General features: G+C 46.9%; 1 protein-coding gene across 1 annotated transcript in view; it reads right to left on the bottom strand.

The window, feature by feature from the left end:
* Positions 1-11,974, bottom strand: part of LOC139162869 (zinc finger protein 107-like) — a 33,836-nt gene extending 21,862 nt beyond the window's left edge. The window contains exons 1-4 of the mRNA XM_070743733.1: positions 11,840-11,974; positions 6,917-7,023; positions 5,127-5,170; positions 3,827-3,909 (exon numbers count right to left, since the gene is read on the bottom strand). Coding sequence (XP_070599834.1) covers positions 3,827-3,909; positions 5,127-5,170; positions 6,917-7,023; positions 11,840-11,908 — 303 coding nt within the window. The 5' untranslated portion in view covers positions 11,909-11,974. The remainder of the gene's footprint in view (positions 1-3,826; positions 3,910-5,126; positions 5,171-6,916; positions 7,024-11,839) is intronic.
* Positions 11,975-24,542: the final 12,568 nt, after the last annotated feature.

Below are 24,542 nucleotides of genomic sequence, written 5' to 3'. Positions count from 1 at the left end.
AAGCTAAATCATTTACCATATTACAGACGCCTCCAGGAATATCAACCCTATTGCACACTTTAGAATCATCGGAAAGTAGGCAAACCTTCCCTACCAAACCTTCCCCCATGTCACTCACAAACATATTAAAAAGAATAGGACACCGCTCGTAACCAGTCTCTGCTCAGAATACTCGCCATTGACAACAACCCTGCGATATCTACACTTCAGCCAGCTTTTATCCAAATTATTTAATTTGTCTCTAGCTTGAAATTGATTGCATATTTTCTGTTTGCAATGAGAAAAAAATGAAACCTTGATTCTGCTTTTGTAAACTAGACAGGCTTATTGTGATAGAAATGGCTTGTATTTACTGTTGTGTAAAAACAAAACCTTGTGGTTGTAATGTTGTTACCTTCAACTGTACCAAAGAGAATCGGAAGTAGATAATTTTTTCTTTTTTCCCCTCCCATTACTCTGTACCTGCTCTTTCCCCCTTCCTCACTTTTCCATGGTTTTTTTCTTTGTACAGTGGTACCTCAAGATACGAACCCCTCGTCTTACGAACAACCCGAGATACGAACCCGGGGTTCAGAAAAATTTTGCCTCTTCTTAAGAACTTTTTTCGTGTTACGAACGGCAAACCCGAACTTCCGGGTTTGGCATTCCGGAGGCTGCTGGGAAGCCCCGCAGCCCGGCTGTCACCTTTCAAAACAGCCAGGGGGCTTCCCAGTTGCCTCCCGGAGCCAAACCCGGAAGTTCGGGTTTGGCGTTCTGCTTGGAGAGGCTGCTGGGAAGCCACCCGGCTGTTTTAAAATGTGACAGCCGGGCTGCGGGGCTTCTCGGCGGCAGCGGCAGGTACGTAAGACGGAAAACGTTCAGGAGGCCGCTTTGGGTTTTTGGCTGGGAGGGAGGGCAGGAGGTCCGACGCTGGGGGAGAGAGTCAGGAAGGTCCTCCTGCTCCCCCCCTCAGCGAAAAACACAAAGACGGTCTGCCATCGCATGACAGGCAGGGGGGAGCAGCGTGGAGCAAAGGGAGTCTGAAACCGCCAGCAGCTTCAGTTTCCCATTGCTCCGCGGGCGGCGGCAGACCGCCTTTGTATTTTTGGCTGGGGGGAAAGCAGGAGGCGCAGGATCAGGCCGGCGGCGGGCACGGGAGAGGCAGCAGGTCTGCATCCTGGGCGGGCCGCGGGCGAGGAGGCGCGACCGAGCGGGCCGGCTCAGGCTCTGGCTAGGACGGGCAGCGGCTGGGGCGCGGCAGCGAGGGTGCGTCTGACTCGGGGCTTGCGGCGCCTGACACAGCGGGGAACAACAGCGTGGGAGGCAGGAGAGGACCAGGCAACCGGAGCAGCGTTGCCGCTGCTCCCGACTTGGCTTCCCTGGCCGCCTGGCGCTGCGATCTTCCAATCTTCCCTTGGCGATCTTCTGATCATCCCTGGCTTCCCTGGCCGCCTGGTGCTGCGATCAAGCGAGGCAAGGCGGGGAATGTTGGGGGAGTGAAGGAAATTTAAACAGATTACGAAAAGCTTGGTGGTGGTGATTGCACTCCTTTTAGAAAAACGCCTCCACGGGGGCTGGGCTGGGTATTTTCCTGGAAGGAATGCCATCCACCACCGAGCTTTTCGTAATCTGTTTAAATTTTCTTCACTCCCCCAACATTCCCCGCCTTGCCTCGCTTGACTGGCCAGAGGACATGACATTCACCGCCTCCCGTGCCTCCTTTGGCTTTGCGATTGGACGCGCCTCCCGCCGCTCTGCCCAATCACAAAGCCGAAGGAGGCACGGGAGGCGGTGAATGTCATGTCCTCTGGCCAGTCAAGCGAGGCAATGCGGGGAATGTTGGGGGAGTGAAGGAAATTTAAACAGATTACGAAAAGCTCGGTGGTGGTGATTGCACTCCTTTTAGAAAAACGCCTCCAAGGGGGCTGGGCTGGGTATTTTCCTGGAAGGAATGCCATCCACCACCGAGCTTTTCGTAATCTGTTTAAATTTTCTTCACTCCCCCAACATTCCCCGCCTTGCCTCGCTTGACTGGCCAGAGGACATGACATTCACCGCCTCCCGTGCCTCCTTTGGCTTTGCGATTGGGCAGAGCGGCGGGAGGCGCGTCCATAGGCTTGGTCGGGTCGCCGCAGCACCCTCCCTTCACCAACCCTTTGGCGGTCACCGGTGGGCTTAGGGTGCCTCGGCACCGACTTCGCTGCCCCTTCCCGAGCCCAGCCCCGTGACATTCGCTTTCCTCCCGCCCGCAGCCGAGACTGATCGTGGGCTCCTTCGCAACCTCGGAGAGCTTCCAAGGCATGAAAGCTCACGAAAACCAGGAAGCTCTCCGAGGTTGCGAAGGAGCCCACGATCAGTCAACTGCGGGCGGGAGGAAAGCAAATGCCAAGGGGGCTGGGCTGGGCTCCCCCCTCGGCTCCCCCCCTTACCAGCCCCGCCGCGGAAGGCTCCATTCTGTTCCCTGCCGGCCCGATTGAGCGGCCGGCGGTCTCCATTCAGGGAACAGAATGGAGCCTTCCGCGGCGGGGCTGGTAAGGGGGGGAGCCGAGCCCAGCCCCGTGGCATTCACTTTCCTCCCGCCCGCAGCCGACTGATCATGGTCTCCTTCGCAACCTCGGAGAGCTTCCTGGTTTTCGTGAGCTTTCATGCCCTGGAAGCTCTCCGAGGTTGCGAAGGAGCCCACGATCAGTCGGCTGCGGGTGGGAGGAAGGCGAATCCCCCGTTGGCTCCATTACATCTTCCGCTGCCAGCCAGGCCATGCTGGCGGCAGCGGAACAATCGCCTTCCTCCCGCCCGCAGCCGACTGACCGTGGGCTCCTTCCCGAGCTCCCTTCCTGAGCCTCCCGTTCTCTCTCCCCCCCCCCTCGCCCCTTCGCCTCCCTGTGTTCCTAGGAGAAGTGCTGGGGATTGAGGCAAGACAGACCTTCTGCTCCTCACCAGCACTTCTCCTAGGAACACAGGGGGGCGAAGGGGCGGAGAGAGAACGGGAAGCTCAGCATTCCATCAGCCGCAGCGCTGGCTGTCAACTTTTCTTTTTAAAACTGGGCAGGAGCTGACTTGCCTCCCCAGTGCTAAAAAGAAAAGTTGACAGCCAGCGCTGCAACTGACGGAATGCTGAGCCTCCCATTCTCCCCCCCCCACCTTGCCCCTTCCGGTTTCGGCGTTCGGGAGACCGCTGGGTTCCCAGCTGTCTCCGAACGCCAAACACCAAAGCCGAACTTCCGCGTTCGGCTTCAGGAGACAGCTGGGAAGCGGCGCGGCTCTTTTAAAAGATGACAGCCGGCCTGGGGGGCTTCCCAGCACCCCCGAACCCTGTGCTGGGAAGCCCCCCAGGCCGGCTGTCACCTTTTAAAACAGCCGCGCCGCTTCCCAGCAGTCGCGGAAAGCCGTTTTTTTGCGGGGGTTTTTTGGTTGCACGGATTAATTGACTTTACATTGTTTCCTATGGGAAACAATGTTTCGTCTTACGAACCTTTCGTCTTACGAACCTCCCCCCGGCACCAATTAAGTTCGTATCTTAAGGTACCACTGTATTTTATCCTTCAATGGATTAATAGAAATAAAAAAGTTAAAATGAAAAAAACCCCACACCACTCATGAACATTTATGAAAATACTACGCAGGCGTTTCCAGGCATCAAGATGTAGATAATACAGAAAGCAATTTCTGCTCCTCCTGTTTTTATCCCTTTCCCCAATACAAAAACAAGATTAAACTTGCAATAAAGGAGATTTAGCCTAACTGTTCCTGTGTCCTTCCTGCTTTTCTTGGGATATGTTCATTCCCAAAGGAATCTAGAGGTCTCCTACCGCTCCACCATATACGTTGCTGATCTCTTCCTTCTTACCTCAGTCAGGAATCCAGCAGCCCTTCCACTTCCACCCATAGAAGGAGATGGTTCAGTGAACACCGGTGACTCCATTTTGTCCCCTGGGAAGGAGAGAGACAGGGTGGAAACAGGAAAAGGTTCAACTTCATCTTTTCTGGCTTGAAGGCACAAGATAAGATTCCTTCCTGTCCTGCCCAGTGAGACTGTTCTCCTAAACTTTTGGAACAACACATGGAAGTTTATCCTCTTGGCGGCCAAAGCATTTGATCAACCACTGTGAATTCTCACACACACCCCTCCCCGTAGTTTGAAACAAGAGAAATCAGTGAAATTCTAGCAATCCGGGAAACATGCTTGTAAGGACAGGTGATGTTGGAAAATACCAGAATACTTCCGGGACCGCCTTCTACCACACGAATCCCAGTGACCGATTAGGTCCCACAGAGTTGGCCTTGTCCGGGTCCCGTCGACCAAACTATGGCGTCTGGCGGGACCCACGGGAAGAGCCTTCTCTGTGGTGGCCCTGGCCCTCTGGAACCAACTTCCCCCGGAGATTAGGACCGCCCCCCCCCCTTGGCTTTTTGTAAACTTTTGAAAACCGACCTATGTCACCTGGTATGGGGAAATTAATATACCCCTTAGATATTATGATTTATGTATGGTTTGTTTGGGCTGTATGATTGCTTTTTATAAGAGTTTTAAACTGCTTTTTAATCATTGGATTTGTATACTATGTATTGTTTTGATGTGAGCCGCTCCGATTCCTCGGAGAGGGGCGGCATAGAAATCTAATAAATTATTATTGTTGTTGTTGTTGTTGTTATTGTTGTATGGGCCAGCAGGGATCTGCATAGGAATTTACTCAAAATTATCTCTTAAGGAAGACCAAAAATTATGTATGGTATGTTTGTATGTATGTCTGCTTAATAATGGGGTTTTTAAAATATTTTAAATTGTAAATTATTAGATTTGTTATGAACTCTTTTATTGTGTTGTGAGCCGCCTCGAGTCTACGGAGAGGGGCGGCATACAAATCTAATAAATAAATAAATAAAAACAATGAGAAATCTCTTGTGATGGATGAGGAACCAGAATGCAACTCAAGGTGGCCCCTACAAGGTCTTCTGCTAAAGGCGAGCCATAAGCATGCTCTGAAGGGAGGGAATTCCTTTGTGCGTCTTAAGTCTTCTAGCTTGAAAAGGGAGTTGGGTCACCTTCTACTAAATCCAACAACTAATATCGGAGAAGACACAGAGAATTAAGGATAACTAGAATCTTCCTAGAAAACCTCCAATCCGGTTTAAGACACTTCCCTTACCTCCTGAGGTGCCCTGATCTTGACCTTTATCCTTGGGGAGCCCTCTGAAAGACAGATCAGGAGAAAGATTTGTGAGACCAATTACTCAATTACTCCCCATTCCTGCAAGGAACTCAACACCTGAAATATAAGCAAAGAAGATCTGTTAAGAATACAGGACAAAAGAGAATGGGGATTTTATCTTCTGCCTACAAAACTCTTGTGTCCATCAGTGCCGATGGATGAGAGCCAATGGGAGAATCGCTCCAAATCAGAAACTCTTTGGAAGAATTTATTTTTTTTATTGATTGGTTTTGTCCAATACACAATGAGGGTTTTAGTGTGTATACACATAGTAAAATGCATGATGAAGGTTACAGAGGAGATACTCATAGTAAAATATATCTAAGAAAGAATAGAAGATATAGTAATAGAACATATCAATGAAAGAATAGAAGAAGAGATATAGGAATAGAAGAAAAGTATAGGAGATATAGGAGAGCAATAGGACAGGGGACGGAAGGCACTCTAGTGCACTTGTACTCGCCCCTTACTGACCTCTTAGGAATCTGGAGAGGTCAACCGTGGATAATCCAAGGGTAAAGTGTTGGGGGTTTGGGGATGACACTACTGAGTCAGGTAATGAGTTCCACGCTTTGACAACTCAGTTACTGAAGTTGTATTTTTTACAGTCAAGTTTGGAGCAGTTAATATTAAGTTTGTATCTGTTGTGTGCTCTTGTGTTGTTGCAGTTGAAGCTGAAGTAGTCGCCAACAGGCAGGACGCATGAACAATTTTGTTAATGAGGTTCTCTAAAGTCTACAGAGTGGGGTGGCATACAAATCTAATAAATAATTAAACCTACAAATCTAATTAATGTTTCCAAAGGTAAAATAATGCACTTGGGGAAAAGGAATCCTCAATCTGAGTATTGCATTGGCAGTTCTGTGTTAGCAAAAACTTCAGAAGAGAAGGATTTAGGGGTAGTGATTTCTGACAGTCTCAAAATGGGTGAGCAGTGTGGTCAGGCGGTAGGGAAAGCGAGTAGGATGCTTGGCTGCATAGCTAGAGGTCTAACAAGCAGGAAGAGGGAGATTGTGATCCCCTTATATAGAGCGCGCTGGTGAGACCACATTTGGAGTACTGTGTTCAGTTCTGGAGACCTCACCTACAAAAAGATATTTACAAAATTGAATGGGTCCAAAGACGGGCTACAAGAATGGTGGAAGGTCTTAAGCATAAAACGTATCAGGAAAGACTTCATGAACTCAATCTGTATAGTCTGGAGGACAGAAGGAAAAGGGGGGACATGATCGAAACATTTAAATATGTTAAAGGGTTAAATAAGGTTCAGGAGGGAAGTGTTTTTAATAGGAAAGTGAACACAAGAACAAGGGGACACAATCTGAGGTTAGTTGGGAGGAAAGATTAGAAGCAACGTGAGAAAAGATGATTTTATTGAAAGAGTAGTAGATGCTTGGAACAAACTTCCAGCAGACGTGGTTGGTCAATCCACAGTAACTGAATTTAAACATGCCTGGGATAAACATAGATCCATCCTAAGAGAAAACACAGGAAATAGTATAAGGGCAGACTAGATGGACCATGAGGTCTTTTTCTGCCGTCAGTCTTCTATGTTTCTATAATACTGTAATAATGATAATGATAATAATAATAATAAAAACAACAACAATAATAATAAATATGTACTCGGATTTTTAATCTCCAAAACTCCATGAGGGAGAAATGGGGATATTAAAGCACGTGAAGAAGATCTCTTTGTATCCACCCAAAAAAGAAGCTTCTCTCACCTGGATCTCTTCCTGCTTCTCCTCTGGTCTCCCAGGCTCAGAAAGGATCTCCCTGCTTTCACCTGGTCTCCGCTGGATCTCCACAGATCCTCCCGGGAATCTTGAATCTGAATGGAGATGTGAACAAGGGATCCCTTTATTCTTCCTCCTCTCCTCCCACCAGCCCCATTGTTAGATCTCCCCTCACGCGCAGCCAAGAGCAGTTCTGAGGCAGGTTTCCCGCTCTCTCCAACCGTCGGGAGCTCCTCCCCTCCCCTGGAGTGACGTAACTTCCTCTTGCCCGCCCACAGCAGATCCCCAGGAAGCAACTCTCAGCCGGAACTGTACGAAGACTCAGACTGAATGGAGCGTGCGCAGTGGTGCCGTCAGTCGACAGCCAAGAGGTCGCCCCCTGCTGGCCCCTGGAGGGAAATCGCGGCTGTGGAGGCAGCTTTGGAGGCTATGGAAGGGCAGGCTCTGGCCGGAGCTACACCGGCCTTGGAGAGCAAACTCTGTTTTTTTTTAATTATTATTATAAATTTTATTTATATACATATATATAAACAATACATATATCAAAACCACTACATTTAAAACAAAAAGAAAAAAAACAATTTGTACGTATTTGCAACGTATCCTATAGAAAGAAACGGTTCCAACTATGGTAACATTCTATTATAGCTCTATTAAATTATTTGCATACCCCAGTTTTGAAAAAGAATACTGTTAAGTCTGTATTTAACCAATGTAAAATACTGTAAAAGAAAATACCTTGTAAATAGTGTTTAAACTATGAATAAACCTTGGCCGCGTCTGATTGGCTAAGACGCACGGCCGTTTCTTTTAGGCGCGAGCCTTAAACGTATAAAAAGGGCTGTTCTGACACTGACAGCTCAGATGCGTTCCTTGCTGAAGTCACTTTCGAGAGAGCTGAATAAACGGAACCATCTTGTACTCCTGTCTGAGTCTCATTCATTTCACTGGCGACGAGAGAACGAAGAATCCACGAGTCAAGCATGAATCACCTCCAGATCGGCCGGGCTCCCGACTACTTCGACCCCGAGAAGTCGTCTTGGGACGCCTACATGGCGAAATTTGAAATCTTCCTAGAAGCGGCAGGAATGGGAGAAGCTGAAGACGACAGGAAGCGGGCGATCTTCTTGAACTATTGCGGGACCGAGATTTTTGACCTCGTCCAAACGCTTACCGACCCGCTTCCAGCTAAGTCCGTTCCCTGGGACGACCTCCAAGCAAGACTGGCAGACCACTTCAAACCAACGAAGCCTGCCGTAGTCTACAGACATCAATTTTCCAGGATGACCCAGCGTGAGTCTGAGACAATCAATCAATTCGCCACGAGACTTCGCACGGTGCTGTCAAAGTGCAAATTTGACAGCCCAGAAGCTCGCCTCACAGACGCTCTGATTTTTGGGATGAAGAATGCGACCGTCCGGAACAAGATCCTAACAGAGGACGACCCAACGCTTCAGTCAGTCATCAAGCTGGCTCAAACAGCCGAAGTAGCTGACGCGGCCGCCAAAGAACTCAAGGAACACGAAAAGAAAGACACCGTCTCCAAAATCTCCGTTGCTGTTTCCCGCGCCGAAACCACAGATGACCTCAGCCCAGCTGCCACGGACGACGACACCTGTCTCCTGCTGCCTTCCGAGCAAGCCAGACAACCCAGATACCAACGCCCCTCCAACCCATGCCCCGGTTGCCGAGGAAATCACCCACGACAGCGTTGCCCCTTCAGGGACGCCATTTGCCGCCGCTGCAATCGACGCGGGCACATCGCCGAGGCTTGCAGAGCGCCCCTTCCAGAGGAGTCCTTCTCTACACCCCGCCAACAACGTTTCAACAACCAGGCACAACAACCGCGAGACAACAAATTTTTCAGAGGCTTCAATCGCAGAAACGACTCTACCGCTAACCGTGACTACGCACGAGGTAAAGCACAAACTTACGTAAATTGCGCAACTGCTAAAGGAGGGAACAAGATTATCATCTCACTACTTTTAAATAACAAACCTTGTAACCTAGAATTAGATACAGGCTCTAAGCATTCTATTATGCCTTGGGACAAATTCAAAATGTATATGCCAAATTTTCTTAAAACTGATTTTGTTAACTCAACTTTAATAATAAGGGATTTTCAAGGTAATGTCATACCTGTGTTGGGGAAAGTAGATGTGCCTGTGAAATTTAAAAATTGTGAATATTCTCTTCCTTTGATTGTGGTTGAGGGAGCCAAACACTCCCTCCTGGGGTTAACATGGATGTCTCCTTTGGGAATTGAAATACTGGGTCTTTGTCATGTAAATGCTGAACCTGATATTCCTAACTTTATCCAAGAATTTCCTGAGGTTTTCAGCCCTACTTTGGGCACCTATAATGGGGCCCCTATCTCTTTCTCTCTAGATCCCAAGGTACCCCCAGTCAGACTTAAGCCTCGTAGGGTACCCCTACCACTATTGCCTAAACTAGACATCCAATTGGACAAATTGATTGCCCAGGGCATCTTAGTCCCTGTAGAACAAGCGCCATGGGAAACCCCCATTGTCACTCCAGTTAAACCTGATGGCTCCTTAAGGGTCTGTGCAGACTACAAAGCCACTATCAATAAGGCCCTTCAACACCATCCATACCCGATCCCTGTGGTCCAACAATTGCTTCATTCTTTGGGGGAAGGGAGAGTATTTTCGAAAATCGACCTGGCACAGGCATATCAACAGCTCCCGGTCGATGAGGCTACATCCCTGGCCCAGACCATAGTGACCCATAGGGGTGCTTTTCGGTGCACCCGCCTGCAATTCGGGGTCAGTACCGCCCCAGGTATTTTCCAAAGTTTCATGGAACGATTATTGGCAGGTATAAAAGGAACCTCCCCATATTTTGACGATATATTCATATCAGGAAAAAACCAAGCAGAATTAAACATGCGCATCAGAGAAGTATTGGCTAGACTGCAAGCTAAGGGGTTAAAAGTAAAACCAGACAAGTGTGTGTGGGGAGCAAGTAGCATAGAATTTCTGGGCTATAGAATAGACAGTGAGGGAATACACCCCACAGCAGACAAACTAGAGGCCATAACCAAAGCACCTGAGCCAAATAATAAGACAGAACTCCAAGCATTTCTGGGCCTCCTTAATTTTTATTCTGTCTTCCTGAAACAGAAGGCAACGGCAGCAGAACCACTACACCGACTGCTGCAGAAGGGAGTTCCCTGGACCTGGGGCACAATGGAGCGCGAAGCTTTTCATAAAATAAAACAGTTATTGACCTCTAAAAGCGTAGTGGTTCAATATAGCTCAACTTTGCCAATAAGGCTCACGTGCGATGCTTCGGCGTATGGGGTTGGCGGGGTATTGGCTCACGTAATGCCCAACAATACAGAGGCCCCCATCGCCTTCTTTTCTAAAACATTGTCCATGGCAGAGAGAAATTACAGCCAATTAGACAAAGAGGCATTGGCCCTAGTCTCTAGCGTTAAGAAATTCCATTACTATCTCTGTGGGAGGAGTTTTGAACTAATAACAGATCATAAACCCCTGCTTGGCCTTCTAGCTGCCAATAAACCAACTCCTCCCTTCATGTCCCCTAGATTAATAAGATGGTCTCTCTTCCTGTCAGGATACCAATACCATCTAACACATAAGGGGGGAAAATCAATAAACCATGCTGACGGGTTAAGTAGATGCCCCATGCCCGAGTTAGTCTCAGATCCAACCCCCACAGAGGATGTTTTACTAATTGACCTTGAGGAAAACTGCCTGACCACTGCCAAAGAGGTGGCTGAGCACACTAAGAAGGATTCTGTATTGTTAAAAGTAATTAATTGTATTCAAAAAGGATGGTTGGGAGACTCTGAGGAATTTGGGTTGTCAGAGTTTAAATCTAAAAGATTGGAGTTATCCTACTTGAAGGGATGCGTGTTATGGGGCGACAGGGTGGTCATTCCCAATACCTTAAAACAGAAGGTGCTTAGTATGTTACATGAAGGCCACCCAGGCATTGTCAGAATGAAAGGTTTGGCCAGGGGTTACTTGTGGTGGCCAGGTTTAGATAGGGACATTGAGCAGTGGGTGGCAAACTGTGACCCTTGCCAGGAGTCACGACCCAATCCCCCGAAAACAACACCTCTGGAATGGGAAAGACCCACTGGGCCATGGTCCCGCATTCATATTGACTTCGCAGGGCCTATTGGAACTCAAAACTTTTTAATTGTGGTTGACGCCTTCTCCAGATGGGTGGAAATCATTGCTATGCAAAACATTACTACTTGTGCCACCATCAAAGCATTATACCATTTGTTTGCCACACATGGGTGCCCAGACATCCTAGTTTCAGATAACGGGCCACAATTGACTGCCAGACAATTTGAGTGTTTTTTAAGCAACTTGGGGGTCAGACACGCACTCACATCCCCTTACTCGCCATGGGTTAATGGCCTTGCAGAACGTTATGTACGTGTGGCCAAAGAAGCCTTGCGCAGGGCAGGCCCAGGGGAAATACAACACAAATTAGATCAATTTTTGTTAATGCAGCATATCACCCCAAATTCTGTCACAAACAAAAGCCCAGCAGAGATTTTAATGGGTCGAAAAATAAGGTCCCCTCTGGACAGGTTGCACCCTCGTTATTGTACTCAAAATGTAAATAATGAAACATGTATAACACCTGAAAGAAATATGTATTTAGGGCAACTTGTTTTTGCTAGAAATTTTGATGGGGGGTTGAGTTGGCTGAAAGGAAAAATATTGCAACAAACAGCCCCAAAGTCTTATGTGGTACAACTGGAAGATGGCCGCACATGGAGGCGGCACATCGATCATTTAAGGGGGCGCATAACATCAAACGAGGTGCCGGCCGCTAACGGAAATTCTTCCCCCCAAGCAGACAGTAATTCGCAACTCGAACTTTTGGAATTACAAAAGGACTTACCACGGACAGATGCCTCCTCCAGCGACGCCGAGCCTTCCTCCTCTTCTGGGCACGGTGCGCCATCAGCATACTTATCTCCGCAGGCCAGAGCCCCAACTTGGGCCCAGCCGCGGACAGGAGACAACGACGAGCCAACCTCCACCATAGACATACCAGCCGGTAATGATCTGCGCAGGTCGGAGCGCACGTCACGCCGGCCCAATCGATTGGAGGACTACGTCACTTGGCTTACTGAGTGACAGTTGTCTCAACTAATGAGGGAGGGGTGTTAAGTCTGTATTTAACCAATGTAAAATACTGTAAAAGAAAATACCTTGTAAATAGTGTTTAAACTATGAATAAACCTTGGCCGCGTCTGATTGGCTAAGACGCACGGCCGTTTCTTTTAGGCGCGAGCCTTAAACGTATAAAAAGGGCTGTTCTGACACTGACAGCTCAGATGCGTTCCTTGCTGAAGTCACTTTCGAGAGAGCTGAATAAACGGAACCATCTTGTACTCCTGTCTGAGTCTCATTCATTTCAAATACCCATCTTAAATTATACGGAACATTCTATATCTTAATATTAAGAATAGATTCTAATGCCAGGCAATAGTTTTGTCAAATAAATGTTTTTCTGATCTTATTTTAACCACTGTGAGTCCAGGTGGAGATCAAACGCTGGTTCTGTCCTTTTGGGAGACCTTCAACTCATTCTCTACGTCTCTCTCTCTCTCACACATACACACACACACACACACACACACACAGAAACCACATGCTCACACACAAAGCAAGGAGTCTATAAAGATGTTTTTGCAAGAAGAAATGACTAGACTTTGGGGGTGGGTGGGTTGGAAGACGTTTTGCTTTTTCTCCAAGATGCTTCTTCAGCTCTCACTAGAAGGAGGGGAACGCAACAATTGATATTCCTTGCGGAGAGGAGCTCATTTATTATTATTGTTGTTATTATTATTATTATTAATAATAATAATATTATTATTATTTAAATTTGTTATTATTGTTGTTGTTGATATTATTATTATTATTATTTATTAGATTTGCGTCCTTTTAGAGAAATCCTTGTCCTTTTGGGAGCCTTTCGACTCATTCTCTATGTCTCTCTCTCTCACACACACACACAAACACACACACAAACCACATGCTCACACACAAAGCAAGGAATCTTTAAAGGTGTTTTTGCAAGAAGAAATGACTGGGGGTGGGTGGGTTGGAAGACGTTTTGCTTTTTCTCCAAGATGCTTCTTCAGCTCTCACTAGAAGGAGGGGAACGAAACAATTGATACTCCCTTTCTTCCCTCTTTTTACATGCTTAAATTGTTATATTATTATTATTATTATTATTATTATTATTATTATTATTATTATTTATTGGATTTGTACGCCGCCCCTCTCCGCAGACTATTTGTACTGTTATTGTGTTTATTGTATTTATCTGTGTAAATAAAATGTATTTTAATAATAAATTTTTTTAAAAAACAAGTGAAGACCTTCAAATTTCAGGCCACATCGACTAGTAGTCTGGAATTTTGGACCAGAATACTTACGGGACCGCCTTCTGCCACATGAGTCCCAGTAATCGGTCAGGTCCCACAGAGTCGGCCTTCTCCAGGTCCCATCAACTAGACAATATTGCTTGGCGGGGCTTAGGGGAAGAGCCTTCTCTATGGCGGCCCCGACCCTCTGGAATCAGCTCCCCCCAGAGATTCGTACTGCCCCCACCCTCCTTGCCTTCCGTAAGAATCTCAAGATTCATTTATGTCACAAAGCTTGGTGCTATTAGACTTCTGCCCCTGCCCAACCAAAGTTATGCGAGTTAGTTGTCCTCAATGGGTATGAGTGTTTTTATGGTCTTTGGGTTTTTAGGTTGTTAATAGCATTCAGGATGTTATATATTGTTATTTCATATGTTGTAAGCCTCCCCGAGTCCTCAGAGATAAATGGCATAAAAATCAAATGAATGAATGAATGAATGAATGAATAAATAAATGTCAACCTCTCAGCAGCCTTTATTTTCCCTAGACATTTCTTTGCTCAGGATACCTCACAGGTGAACACATAAAGGTACTTACCTCCAGTTATGTTGCCCACAGATTTATTTATTTATTTATTAGATTTGTGTCCCCAAAATGGGAGGAAAGCCACGGAAAACCCTCAGCGAGACCAGTGAGAGGCTTCAGAGGAGAAGAGGGTGATTCCTCTCCTTAAACACATGTCTCTCTTACTCAAAACCTCTGGACAAATGGCCCTTTTCAGTTGACTGCCCCTCGACCCCCCCTTTCTTTCTGTGGGTCAGGGGGTCCCCCTTTTCCCTGCAAAGCGGCCCCGAACGGAGATACCGAAGACGAGAAGCAGCGGATGGAAGTTAAAAAAGGAGAGAAGCAACCTGGAACTAAGGAGAATCTTCCTCACAATGAGGAGAATTAACCAGCGGAACTGCTTACCACCAGAAGTCGTGGGGGGGTCATCACTGGAGGGTTCTAAGAAGAGACTGGACAGCCCCTTGTCAGAGATGGTACATAGGTTCTCCTGCCTGAGCAGGGGGCTGGGCTAGAACACCTCCAAGGTCCCTTCCAGCTCTGTTCTATTCTAACTACAGGTTGTTCTTAAGCAGCCTCCATTTTATTCCCTTCTTGGAATTTGACCCGATTTTTCTTATGACGCCATCAGGGGATAAAATGGATACCCACGACTGGAAGGTGCAACTGAAGAGGTTTATGGCAGAAGAAATATGCAGCTGCGGTCCAAAGGAAGAGGGAGACACAGACACAAACTTGTGCTTTTATATCAATATAAATGTATTGAACATTCAAAGCAGAGAATACAGTCAGGAACATCCTAAGGTAAATCTCCAACAGCGCCCAGAAGAAAAAGGCGGGGGAAAGGACACCCCCCCTTCCACCCTCAGCAACCAATCAGAGTGCAGATCCCCTCAAGCAGGAGCCCGCCCTCACTTATCCACAACAGGGTGTATGGACCATTGTGCACTTTCCTTCTCCAACCATTAAATTCAATCTCTTCACATTTAAAGTATTCAAAAGAAACAAAGCTAAGATTGAATTGTCAGGATCAGTGTTCCCTCTAATTTTTTTTTGGGGTGGGCGGAAAAGTATAGTCTCTGAGCGGCAGTCCCTTTGGGACTGGGCGGCATGGAAATAATAAATAAATAAACAAACTAACTAACTAAAAAACCCACCCTGTTTTGCCTCAGAGAATTTCAAAATAAAATACTGTACTGTGTCTATAACAGTGAGCTCATAATAGGGCAACTCTATCAATATCAAAATGCCACTTAAATAGTTGAGCTAGTTTCAAACTAGATTTTGATTTTCTCTCTTCCTTACTCCCATTCTTTTTCTTTCTCTTTTCCTGCCTCTCTTTTTTCTATCTGTTTCTCTCTCTTCCTCTCTCTCTCCTTCCCTCTCACTCTTTCCCTCTCGGCTTCTGGGCAGGTTTGGAAAACTCTGAGTTGATGATGATTTTTAAGTGAGCGATTGCTCACTGCTCAGCTTAGAGGGAACTATGGTCAGGATGCAATGTTTTTTTTAAATGATTTATCTTGCACTGCGCTAAAAAGAAGTCAAGGTCTTTCCCCCCCTTTTTTTCTCTTCTACCTGAGGTTTTATTTTCCCCTCCCTTTCTCCTTCCCTCATTTCCTATTTCTAGTTTTCTTTGTGTTTTGTATCCTAAACGAATAAAGCAGATCTAGAAAGACTCTGGAAAAAGGGGAGAGAAGAACAACCAAGATGGAGGCTGAAAGATATCAAAAATGGTTGCTGGGACTGACACTTTCTCATCTGAGGCAAAGAAGGACCAGGGAGGACCTGATGCCCCCTTCCAAGACCTCCTGGTCTCTCCCCTCCCCTCAATGGAGGGGAGGAAGGGCCCAACCACTCTAGAAACACCACAGAAGACTGAAACCTCCCTCCAGGCATTTGGGTTTATAGAAAAGGGGAGGAAGAAGGAAGCATAGGCACCAAAGCCTTTGTCGGGCAGGGAGCCCCTGAAAGGGGCCTTTCTTAAACCCCCCAATACCCAAGCCCATCATCCCCGCCCTTTCCCTTCCCCCTGACTTGCACTCCTCTTTGCACCTTTTCTCCCATCCTGGTAGTTTGCCCCAAATCCACAAGGGGGTGCCCTCTGCCAAGTGAAGGGGACCGTCTCTTGCCACATACAGCCCTTAGACCAATTCGAGCACACACTGGGATTCCTGTGGTAGCAGGCGGTTCTGTAGGTAATCTGGTCCAATGCCATGTAGGGCTTTAAAGGTCATGACCAACACTTTGAATTGTGACCGGAAACTGATTGGCAGCCAATGCAAGCCACGGAGTGTTGAAGAAACATGGGCGAATCTTGGAAGCCCCACAATGGCTCTCGCGGCTGTGTTCTGCACGATCTGAAGTTTCCAAACACTCTTCAAAGGTAGCCCCATGTAGAGAGTGTTGCAGTAATCGAACCTCGAGGTGATGAGGGCATGAGTGACCGTGAGCAATGACTCCCTGTCCAAATAGGGCCGCAACTGGTGCACCAGGCGAACCTGGGCAAATGCCCTCCTCGCCACAGCCGAAATATGATGTTCCAATGTCAGCTGTGGATCGAGGACACCCAAGTTGCGAACCCTCTCTGAGGGGGTCAGTTGTTCCCACCCCCCACGTAATGGACAGACAGATGGAATTGTCCTTGGGAGGCAAGACCCACAGCCACTCCATCTTGTCTGGGTTGAGTTTGAGTTTGTTGACACACATCCAGGCCCCAACAACCTCCAGGCACCGGAACATCACTTCCACTGCTTCGTTGACTGGACATGGGGTGGTGTATAATTGGGTATCATCTGCGTATTGATGATACCTCACTCCATGCCCTTCGATGAGCAACAAGTTACAATCATACAGTCATTAGTGGAAGGAAATGGGTGAAAGGAATGATGAGGAAAAAAAACTAGTAATAATAATAGTGAAAACTTAGTAAATAGTTTGACAGTGTTGAGGGAATTATTTGTTTAGCAGTGATGGCATTCGGGAAAAAACTGTTATTGTGTCTAGTTGTGCAGTGCTCTTTACCAATGTTTTGAGGGTAGGAGTTGAAACATTTATGTCCAGGATGCGAGCCCTCTTTTTGACTCATGAAGTATACAGGTCCTCAGTGGAAGGCAGGTTGGCAGCAATTGTTTTTTCTGCAGTTCTGATTCTCCTCTGAAGTCTGTCTTGGGTTGCAGAACCAAACCATAGAAACATAGAAACATAGAAGACTGACGGCAGAAAAAGACCTCATGGTCCATCTAGTCTGCCCTTATACTATTTCCTGTATTTTATCTTACAATGGATATATGTTTATCCCAGGCATGTTTAAATTCGGTTACTGTGGATTTACACACCATGTCTGCTGGAAGTTTGTTCCAAGGATCTACTACTCTTTCAGTAAAATAATATTTTCTCATGTTGCCTTTGATCTTTCCCCCAACTAACTTCAGATTGTGTCCCCTTGTTCTTGTGTTCACTTTCCTATTAAAAACACTTCCCTCCTGAACCCTATTTAACCCTTTAACATATTTAAATGTTTTGATCATGTCCCCCCTTTTCCTTCTGTCTTCCAGACTATACAGATTGAGTTCATTAAGTCTTTCCTGATACGTTTTATACTTAAGACCTTCCACCATTCTTGTAGCCCGTCTTTGGACCCGTTCAATTTTGTCAATATCTTTTTGTAGGTGAGGTCTCCAGAACTGAACACAGTACTCCAAATGTGGTCTCACCAGCGCTCTATATAAGGGGATCACAATCTCCCTCTTCCTGCTTGTTATACCTCTAGCTATGCAGCCAAGCATCCTACTTGCCTTTCCTACCGCCCGACCACACTGCTCACCCATTTTGAGACTGTCAGAAATCACTACCCCTAAATCCTTCTCTTCTGAAGTTTTTGCTAACACAGAACTGCCAATACAATACTCAGATTGAGGATTCCTTTTCCCCAAGTGCATTATTTTACATTTGGAAACATTAAACTGCAGTTTCCATTGCTTTGACATTTATCTAGTAACGCTAAATCATTTACCATATTACAGACCCCTCCAGGAATATCAGACCTATTGCACACTTTAGAGTCATCAGCAAATAGGCAAACCTTCCCTACCAAACCTTCCCCTATGTCAGTCACAAACATATTAAAAAGAATAGGACCCAGAACAGACCCTTGTGGCACACCGCTTGTAACCTGTCTCTGCTCAGAATACTCGCCATTAACAATAACTCTCTGATGTCTATGCTTCAGCCAGCTTGAAATCCACTGAACTATCCAGGGATTAAGTCCAATCTTCACTAATTTATCTATCAGCTCTTTATGTGGAACCGTATCAAAGGCTTTGCTGAAGTCCAGATAGGCAATATCCACGGCACCACCTTGATCCAACACCTTTGTGACATAGTCAAAGAACCCAATGAGATTAATCTGACACGATTTGCCTTCAGTAAAGCCATGCTGATTTGGGTCCAATAAGTTATTGTTTTTTAGATGCTGATTTATCCTCTTTTTCAGTAGAGTCTCCATCATTTTAACTACAACTGATGTCAAGCTAACTGGCCTGTAGTTACCAGCTTCTTCTCTACTGTTCTTCTTGTGGATAGGCACAACACTGGCCATTCTCCAATCCTCAGGGACATCTCCTGTTAACAGGGATTGGTTAAACAAATCAGTCAGGGGGGTAGCAATGACAGATCTGAGTTCTTTAAGAACTCTGGGGTGGATGCCATCTGGACCCATTGCCTTATTTATCTTTAATCTTTCAAGTTCTTCTAAGACATCGGCTTCTAAGATCACTGGAGCTGAATCCGTACAGCTGGAAGCAATGCTATATCCCTCTATAGTATTATTTTGTAAGGTGTCTTTTGAGAAAATTGAACAGAAGTAGCTATTGAAATGGTCAGCGATCTCCTTATTCCCATCAATGCATGTATTATTCCCGGTACTAATCTTTGTGATGCTGCAGTTTTTCTTCTTCCTATCACTAATATATCTGAAGGTTTTATCCCCCTTCTTTTCAGATTTTGCTATTTCTTCCTCTTTTGAGGCTTTAGCAGCATATATTATCTGTTTCGCCTCCTTCTGTCTCATTTTATACACCTCTCTATCAGCTATACTTCCAGACTCTTTATACCTCCTATAGGCAGCCTTTTTTTCATTGACTATAGCCCTTACATTATTGCTAAACCATAGCGGTTTCTTCTTCCTTTTACCTTTAGTTACTTGCTTTGCATAAAGTCTTGTGGCTTTTAAGATGGCCTTTTTTAATACAGTCCACTGGGTGCTCGCTCCTGCCAATTTATTCCTCCCCTTTAATTCATTTTTTAAATATTCCCCCATTGCATTAAAATTTGTTTTTCTGAAATCCAATACTTTGGTTGCAGTATAGGATTGCTCACAAACCAAACAGTTATGGTGGTGCAGATGACAGATTCAATGTTTCCTCTGTAGAACTGTATCAGCAGCTCCTTGGGCAGGTTGAGCTTCCTGAGTTGGTGCAGAAAGAACATTCTTCATTGAATTTTGATTCCATGCCTTTGCCTGTACATGTAAGTATTTGGGAGAGATTTTCACTTGCAATCAAACTTGTACACATACATTGTGTGTGCATGTGAGTGTGTGTGTGTGTGTGTGTGTGTGACGGTTTTGGTATATTTGGGTTTCTTCCCGTGTAGGATTTGGAAATTTCTGTCGACGTTTCGATGTGTGTGTGTGTATGACGGTTTTGGTATATTCGGGTTTCTTCCCGTGTAGGATTTGGAAATTTCTGGCGACGTTTCGATGTGTGTGTGTGTATGACGGTTTTGGTATATTCGGGTTTCTTCCCGTGTAGGATTTGGAAATTTCTGGCGACGTTTCGACGAGGTATATATATATCAAATATATATATATCACATGTTTTTGCTGAATTTTTTTAAAATTAAGGAGACTAGGATAGCGCTATTTCGGCCTTGTTCTGGCCTCATCAGCTAGCCATACCCTTACTGGGATTTGATCCTGGGGCTTCTGCCTCATAAGGCAGAGAATTAACCTCTAGGCCACCAGTTCTGATCCCTTCAGCTTTGTACCAGGGAAGGGCTGTTTTTTTTTTGTTGGATTACCCTGGTATATTGACAGAGCGTCACAGCTCCTTTTTGCTCTAGGCAAAATATATATACACATGCGCACAATATATATATACATGCGCACAGACCAAGCCTACCCCATCCTGGTATGCGCCTGCCTCTTCTGATGTGCACCTTGCTGGGTGGCCTGGGCCAGTCCTGTATGTCCTCCCACCTCCTCCTGTGCGCATTCAAGCCCGCCAGGATGTGATGTGCTGGGCAAATGTTGTAGGTCAACGCCTTAGTTTCTAGGACAGCCATTCGGGCTTGATCCGATGACATTGCTGGCCCTATCCAGCCGCGCAACTTGAGTTTCACACCCATTTTTCTTTAACATACATAACTGCTTAGAAAACAGTGTATTGTCTGGGTCAATATACTCGTACACTCGTACTCGAGACACAGACACAAACTTGTGCTTTTATATCAATATAAATGTATTGAACATTCAAAGCAGAGAATACAGTCAGGAACATCCTGAGGTAAATCTCCAACAGCGCCCAGAAGAAAAAGGCGGGGAAAAGGACACCCCCCTTCCACCCTCAGCAACCAATCAGAGTGCAGATCCCCTCAAGCAGGAGCCCGCCCTCACTTATCCACAACAGGGTGTATGGACCATTGTGCACTTTCCTTCTCCAACCATTAAATTCAATCTCTTCACATTTAAAGTATTCAAAAGAAACAAAGCTAAGATTGAATTGTCAGGATGGAAGGGGTTTTTTTTATAAATTTATCTTGCACTGCGCTAAAAAGAAGTCAAGGTCTCCCTCCCCCTTTTTTCTCTCTTCTACCTCAGGCTTTATTTTTCCCTCTATTTCTCCTTCCCTCAATTTCCTATTTCTGGTTTTCTTTGTGTTTTGGATCCTAAACGAATAAAGAAGATCTAGAAAGACTCTGGAAAAAGGACAGAAAGGAACAACCAAGATGGAGGCTGAAAGATATCAAAAATGGTTGCTGGAACTGTGACTTTCTCGTCTGAGGCAAATAAGGACTAGGGAGGACCTGATGCCCCCTTCCAAGTCCTCCTGGTCTCTCCCCTCCCCTCAATGGAGGGGAGGAAGGGCCCAACCACTCTAGAAACACCACAGAAGACTGAAACCTCCCTCCAGGCATTTGGGTTTATAGAAAAGGGGAGGAAGAAGGAAGCATAGGCACCAAAGCCTTTGTCGGGCAGGGAGCCCCTGAAAGGGGCCTTTCTCAACCCCCGCAACTCCCAAGCCCATCATCCCCGCCCTCTCCCTTCCCCCTTCCTTGCACTCCTTTCCCACCTTTTCTCCCATCCTGGCAGTTTGCCCCAAATCCACAAGGGGGTGCCCTCTGCCAAAGGAAGGGGACCGTCTCTTGCCACATACAGCCCTTAGACCAATTCGAGCACAAGCTGGGATTCGTGTGGTACCTGGCGATCCGGAAGGCAATCTGGTCCAATGCCATGTAGGGCTTTAAAGGTCATGACCAACACTTTGAATTGTGACCGGAAACTGATCGGCAGCCAATGCAAGCCACGGAGTGTTGAAGAAACGTGGACGAATCTTGGAAGCCCCACGATGGCTCTCGCAACTGTTCTGCACGATCTGAAGTTTCCGAGCACTTTTCAAAGGTAGCCCCATGTGGAGAGCGTTGCAGTAATCGAACCTCGAGGTGATGAGGGCATGAGTGACCATGAGCAATGACTCCCTGTCCAAATAGGGCCGCAACTGGTGCAGCAGGTGAACCTGGGCAAATGCCCTCCTCGCCACAGCCGAAATATGATGTTCCAATGTCAGATGTGGATCGAGGAGGACGCCCAAGTTGCGAACCCTCTCTGAGGGGGTCAGTTGTTCCCCCCTCCAGGGTAATAGATGGACAGATGGAATTGTCCTTGGGAGGCAAGAACCACAGCCACTCCATCTTGTCTGGGTTGAGTTTGAGTTTGTTGACACACATCCAGGCCCCAACAGCCTCCAGGCACCAGCACATCACTTCCACTGCTTCGTTGACTGGACATGGGGTGGAGATGTATAACTGGGTATTATCGGCGTATTGATGATACTTCACCCCATGCCCTTGGATGAGCAACAAGTTACAATCATACAGTCATTAGTGGAAGGAAATGGGTGAAAGGAATGATGAGAAAAAAACTAGTAGTAATAGTAATGCAAACTTAGTAAATAGTTTGACAGTGTTGAGGGAATTATTTGTTTAGCAGAGTGATGGCATTTGGGGAAAAACTGTTCTTGTGTCTAGTTGTGCAGTGCTCTTTACCAACGTTTTGAGGGTAGGAGTTGAAACATTTATGTCCAGGATGCAAGCCCTCTTTTTGACTCATGAAGTACAGAGGTCCTCAGTGGAAGGCAAGTTGGCAGCAATTGTTTTTTCTGCAGTTCTGATTCTCCTCTGAAGTCTCTCTTGGGTTGCAGAACCAAACCAGTTATGGTAGTTCAGATGACAGACTCAATGTTTCCTCTGTAGAACTGTATCAGCAGCTCCTTGGGCAGGTTGAGCTTCCTGAGCTGGCGCACAAAGAACATTCTTCATTGAATTTTGATTCCATGCCTTTGCCTGTACATATAAGTATTTGGGAGAGATTTTCACTTGCAACCAAACTTGTACACATACATTGTGTGTGCATATGAGTATATATATCACATGTTTTTGCTGAATTTTTTAAAATTAAGGGAGACTAGGATAGCGCTATTTCGGCCTTGTTCTGGCCTCATCAGCTAGCCATACCCTTACTGGGATTTGATCCTGGGGCCTCTGCCTCGTAAGGCAGAGAATTAACCTCTAGGCCACCAGATCTGATCCTTTCAGCTTTGTACCAGGTAAGGGATATATTTTTTCTGTTGGATTACCCTGGTATATTGAAGGAACATCACAGCTCCTTTTCACTCTAGGCAAAATATATATACACATGTGCACAATATATATATATACATGCGCACAGACCCAGCCTACCCCATCCTGGTATGCGCCTGCCTCTTCTGATGTGCACCTTCCTGGGTGGCCTGGGCCAGTCCTGTATGTCCTCCCACCTCCTCCAGTGCGCATTCAAGCCCGCCGGGAGGTGATGGGCTGGGCAAGTGATGTAGGTCAACGCCTTAGTTTCCAGGACAGCCATTCGGGCTTGTTCCAATGACATTGCTGGCCCTATCCAGCCGCGCAACTTGAGTTTCACACCCATTTTTTAAAAATTTATTGGTACATTTTTCTTTAACATACATAACTGCTTAGAAAACAGTGTATTATCTGGGTCAATTTGCTTGTACATAATAATAGCAATAATAATGTTATACACTTATACCTAGAAAAAATCCTCCAACTTCTAATAGCTCTATTGTCTTACCATTAACAAAACAAATCACAGGTTAAAAAATTTCTGTGCTTTCTTTCTCTTTATCTTTGATGTTAATATGTCCGTTTCTGCACAATCTAGTACAGTGGTACCTCATGATACGAGCGCCCCGCCATACGAACAACCCAAGATACGAACCCAGGGTTCAGAAATTTTTTGCCTCTTCTTACAAACCTTTTCCGTCTTATGAACCCGCCGCCACTGCCTCCAAGAAGCCCCGCCGCCTGGCTGTTTCTGTTTGAAACAGCCGGGGGGGCTTCTCAGCGTCCTCCCGAACCCGAACGCCAAACCCGAACTTCCGGGTTCAGCGTTCGGCAGGCCGCCGAGAATCCCCCGGCTGTTTTAAAAGGTGACAGCCGGGCGGCGGGGCTTCTCGGCGGCGGCAGAGGGTTCATAAGACCGAAAACGTTCAGGTTCGGGAGGCCACTGGGAAGCCCCGCCGCCCGGCTGTCACCTTTTAAAACAGCCGGGAGGCTTCCCAGCGGACCTCCCGAACCCGAATGCCAAACCCGAACTTCCGGGTTCGGCGTTCGGGTGGCCGCTGAGAAGCCCCCCGGCTGTTTTAAAAGGTGACAGCTAGGCAGCGGGGCTTCTCAGCGAAAGTTCAGGTTCGGGAGGCCGCTTTGGGTTTTTGGCTGGGAGGGAGGGCAGGAGGTCCGGCGCTTCACCTTCCCACCCAGCCAAAAAGGCAAAGCCGGCAGCTGTAGCTGCTGCTACAAGAGGCTTCCTCGCCCATTGCCCGTGGCCAGCAGAAGAGCACTCTTGCCCGGCGGGAGGTGAAGAGTGCTTTGCCTCCCACCGGGCCAAAGCGCTCTTCTGCCGGCCACAGGCGAGGGGCGGGGAAGCCTCTTGCAGCAGCTGCTACAGCCACCGGCTTTGCCTTTTTGGCTGGGAGGGCAGGAGGTCCGGCGCTGGGGGGTGGGAGTCAGGAAGGTCCTCCTGCTCCCCCCCCCAGCGAAAAACACAAAGACGGTCTGCCGCCACCCACTTGAGCCAGGATGACAGGCAGGGCGGAGCAGCGTGGAGCAAGGAGGCTGAAATCGCCGGTGGCTTCAGCTTCCCATTGCTCCGCGGGCAGCGGCAGACCGCCTTTGTATTTTTGGCTTGGGGGGGGAAGCAGGAGGCGCAGGATCGAGCTGGCGGCAGGCGCGGGGCGAGGCAGCAGGTCTGCATCCTGGGTGGGCGGGCGGCGGGCAAGGAGGTGCGGCTGAGCAGGCCCGGCTCAGGATCCAGCTAGACCTCCAGCGAGGACG

This window comes from Erythrolamprus reginae, chromosome 2, assembly GCF_031021105.1.
Source record: "Erythrolamprus reginae isolate rEryReg1 chromosome 2, rEryReg1.hap1, whole genome shotgun sequence".
Taxonomy (NCBI): domain Eukaryota; kingdom Metazoa; phylum Chordata; class Lepidosauria; order Squamata; family Dipsadidae; genus Erythrolamprus; species Erythrolamprus reginae.
The sequence above is the reverse complement of the archived record's forward strand: the minus strand, read 5'-3'. Positions and strand labels throughout refer to the sequence as shown.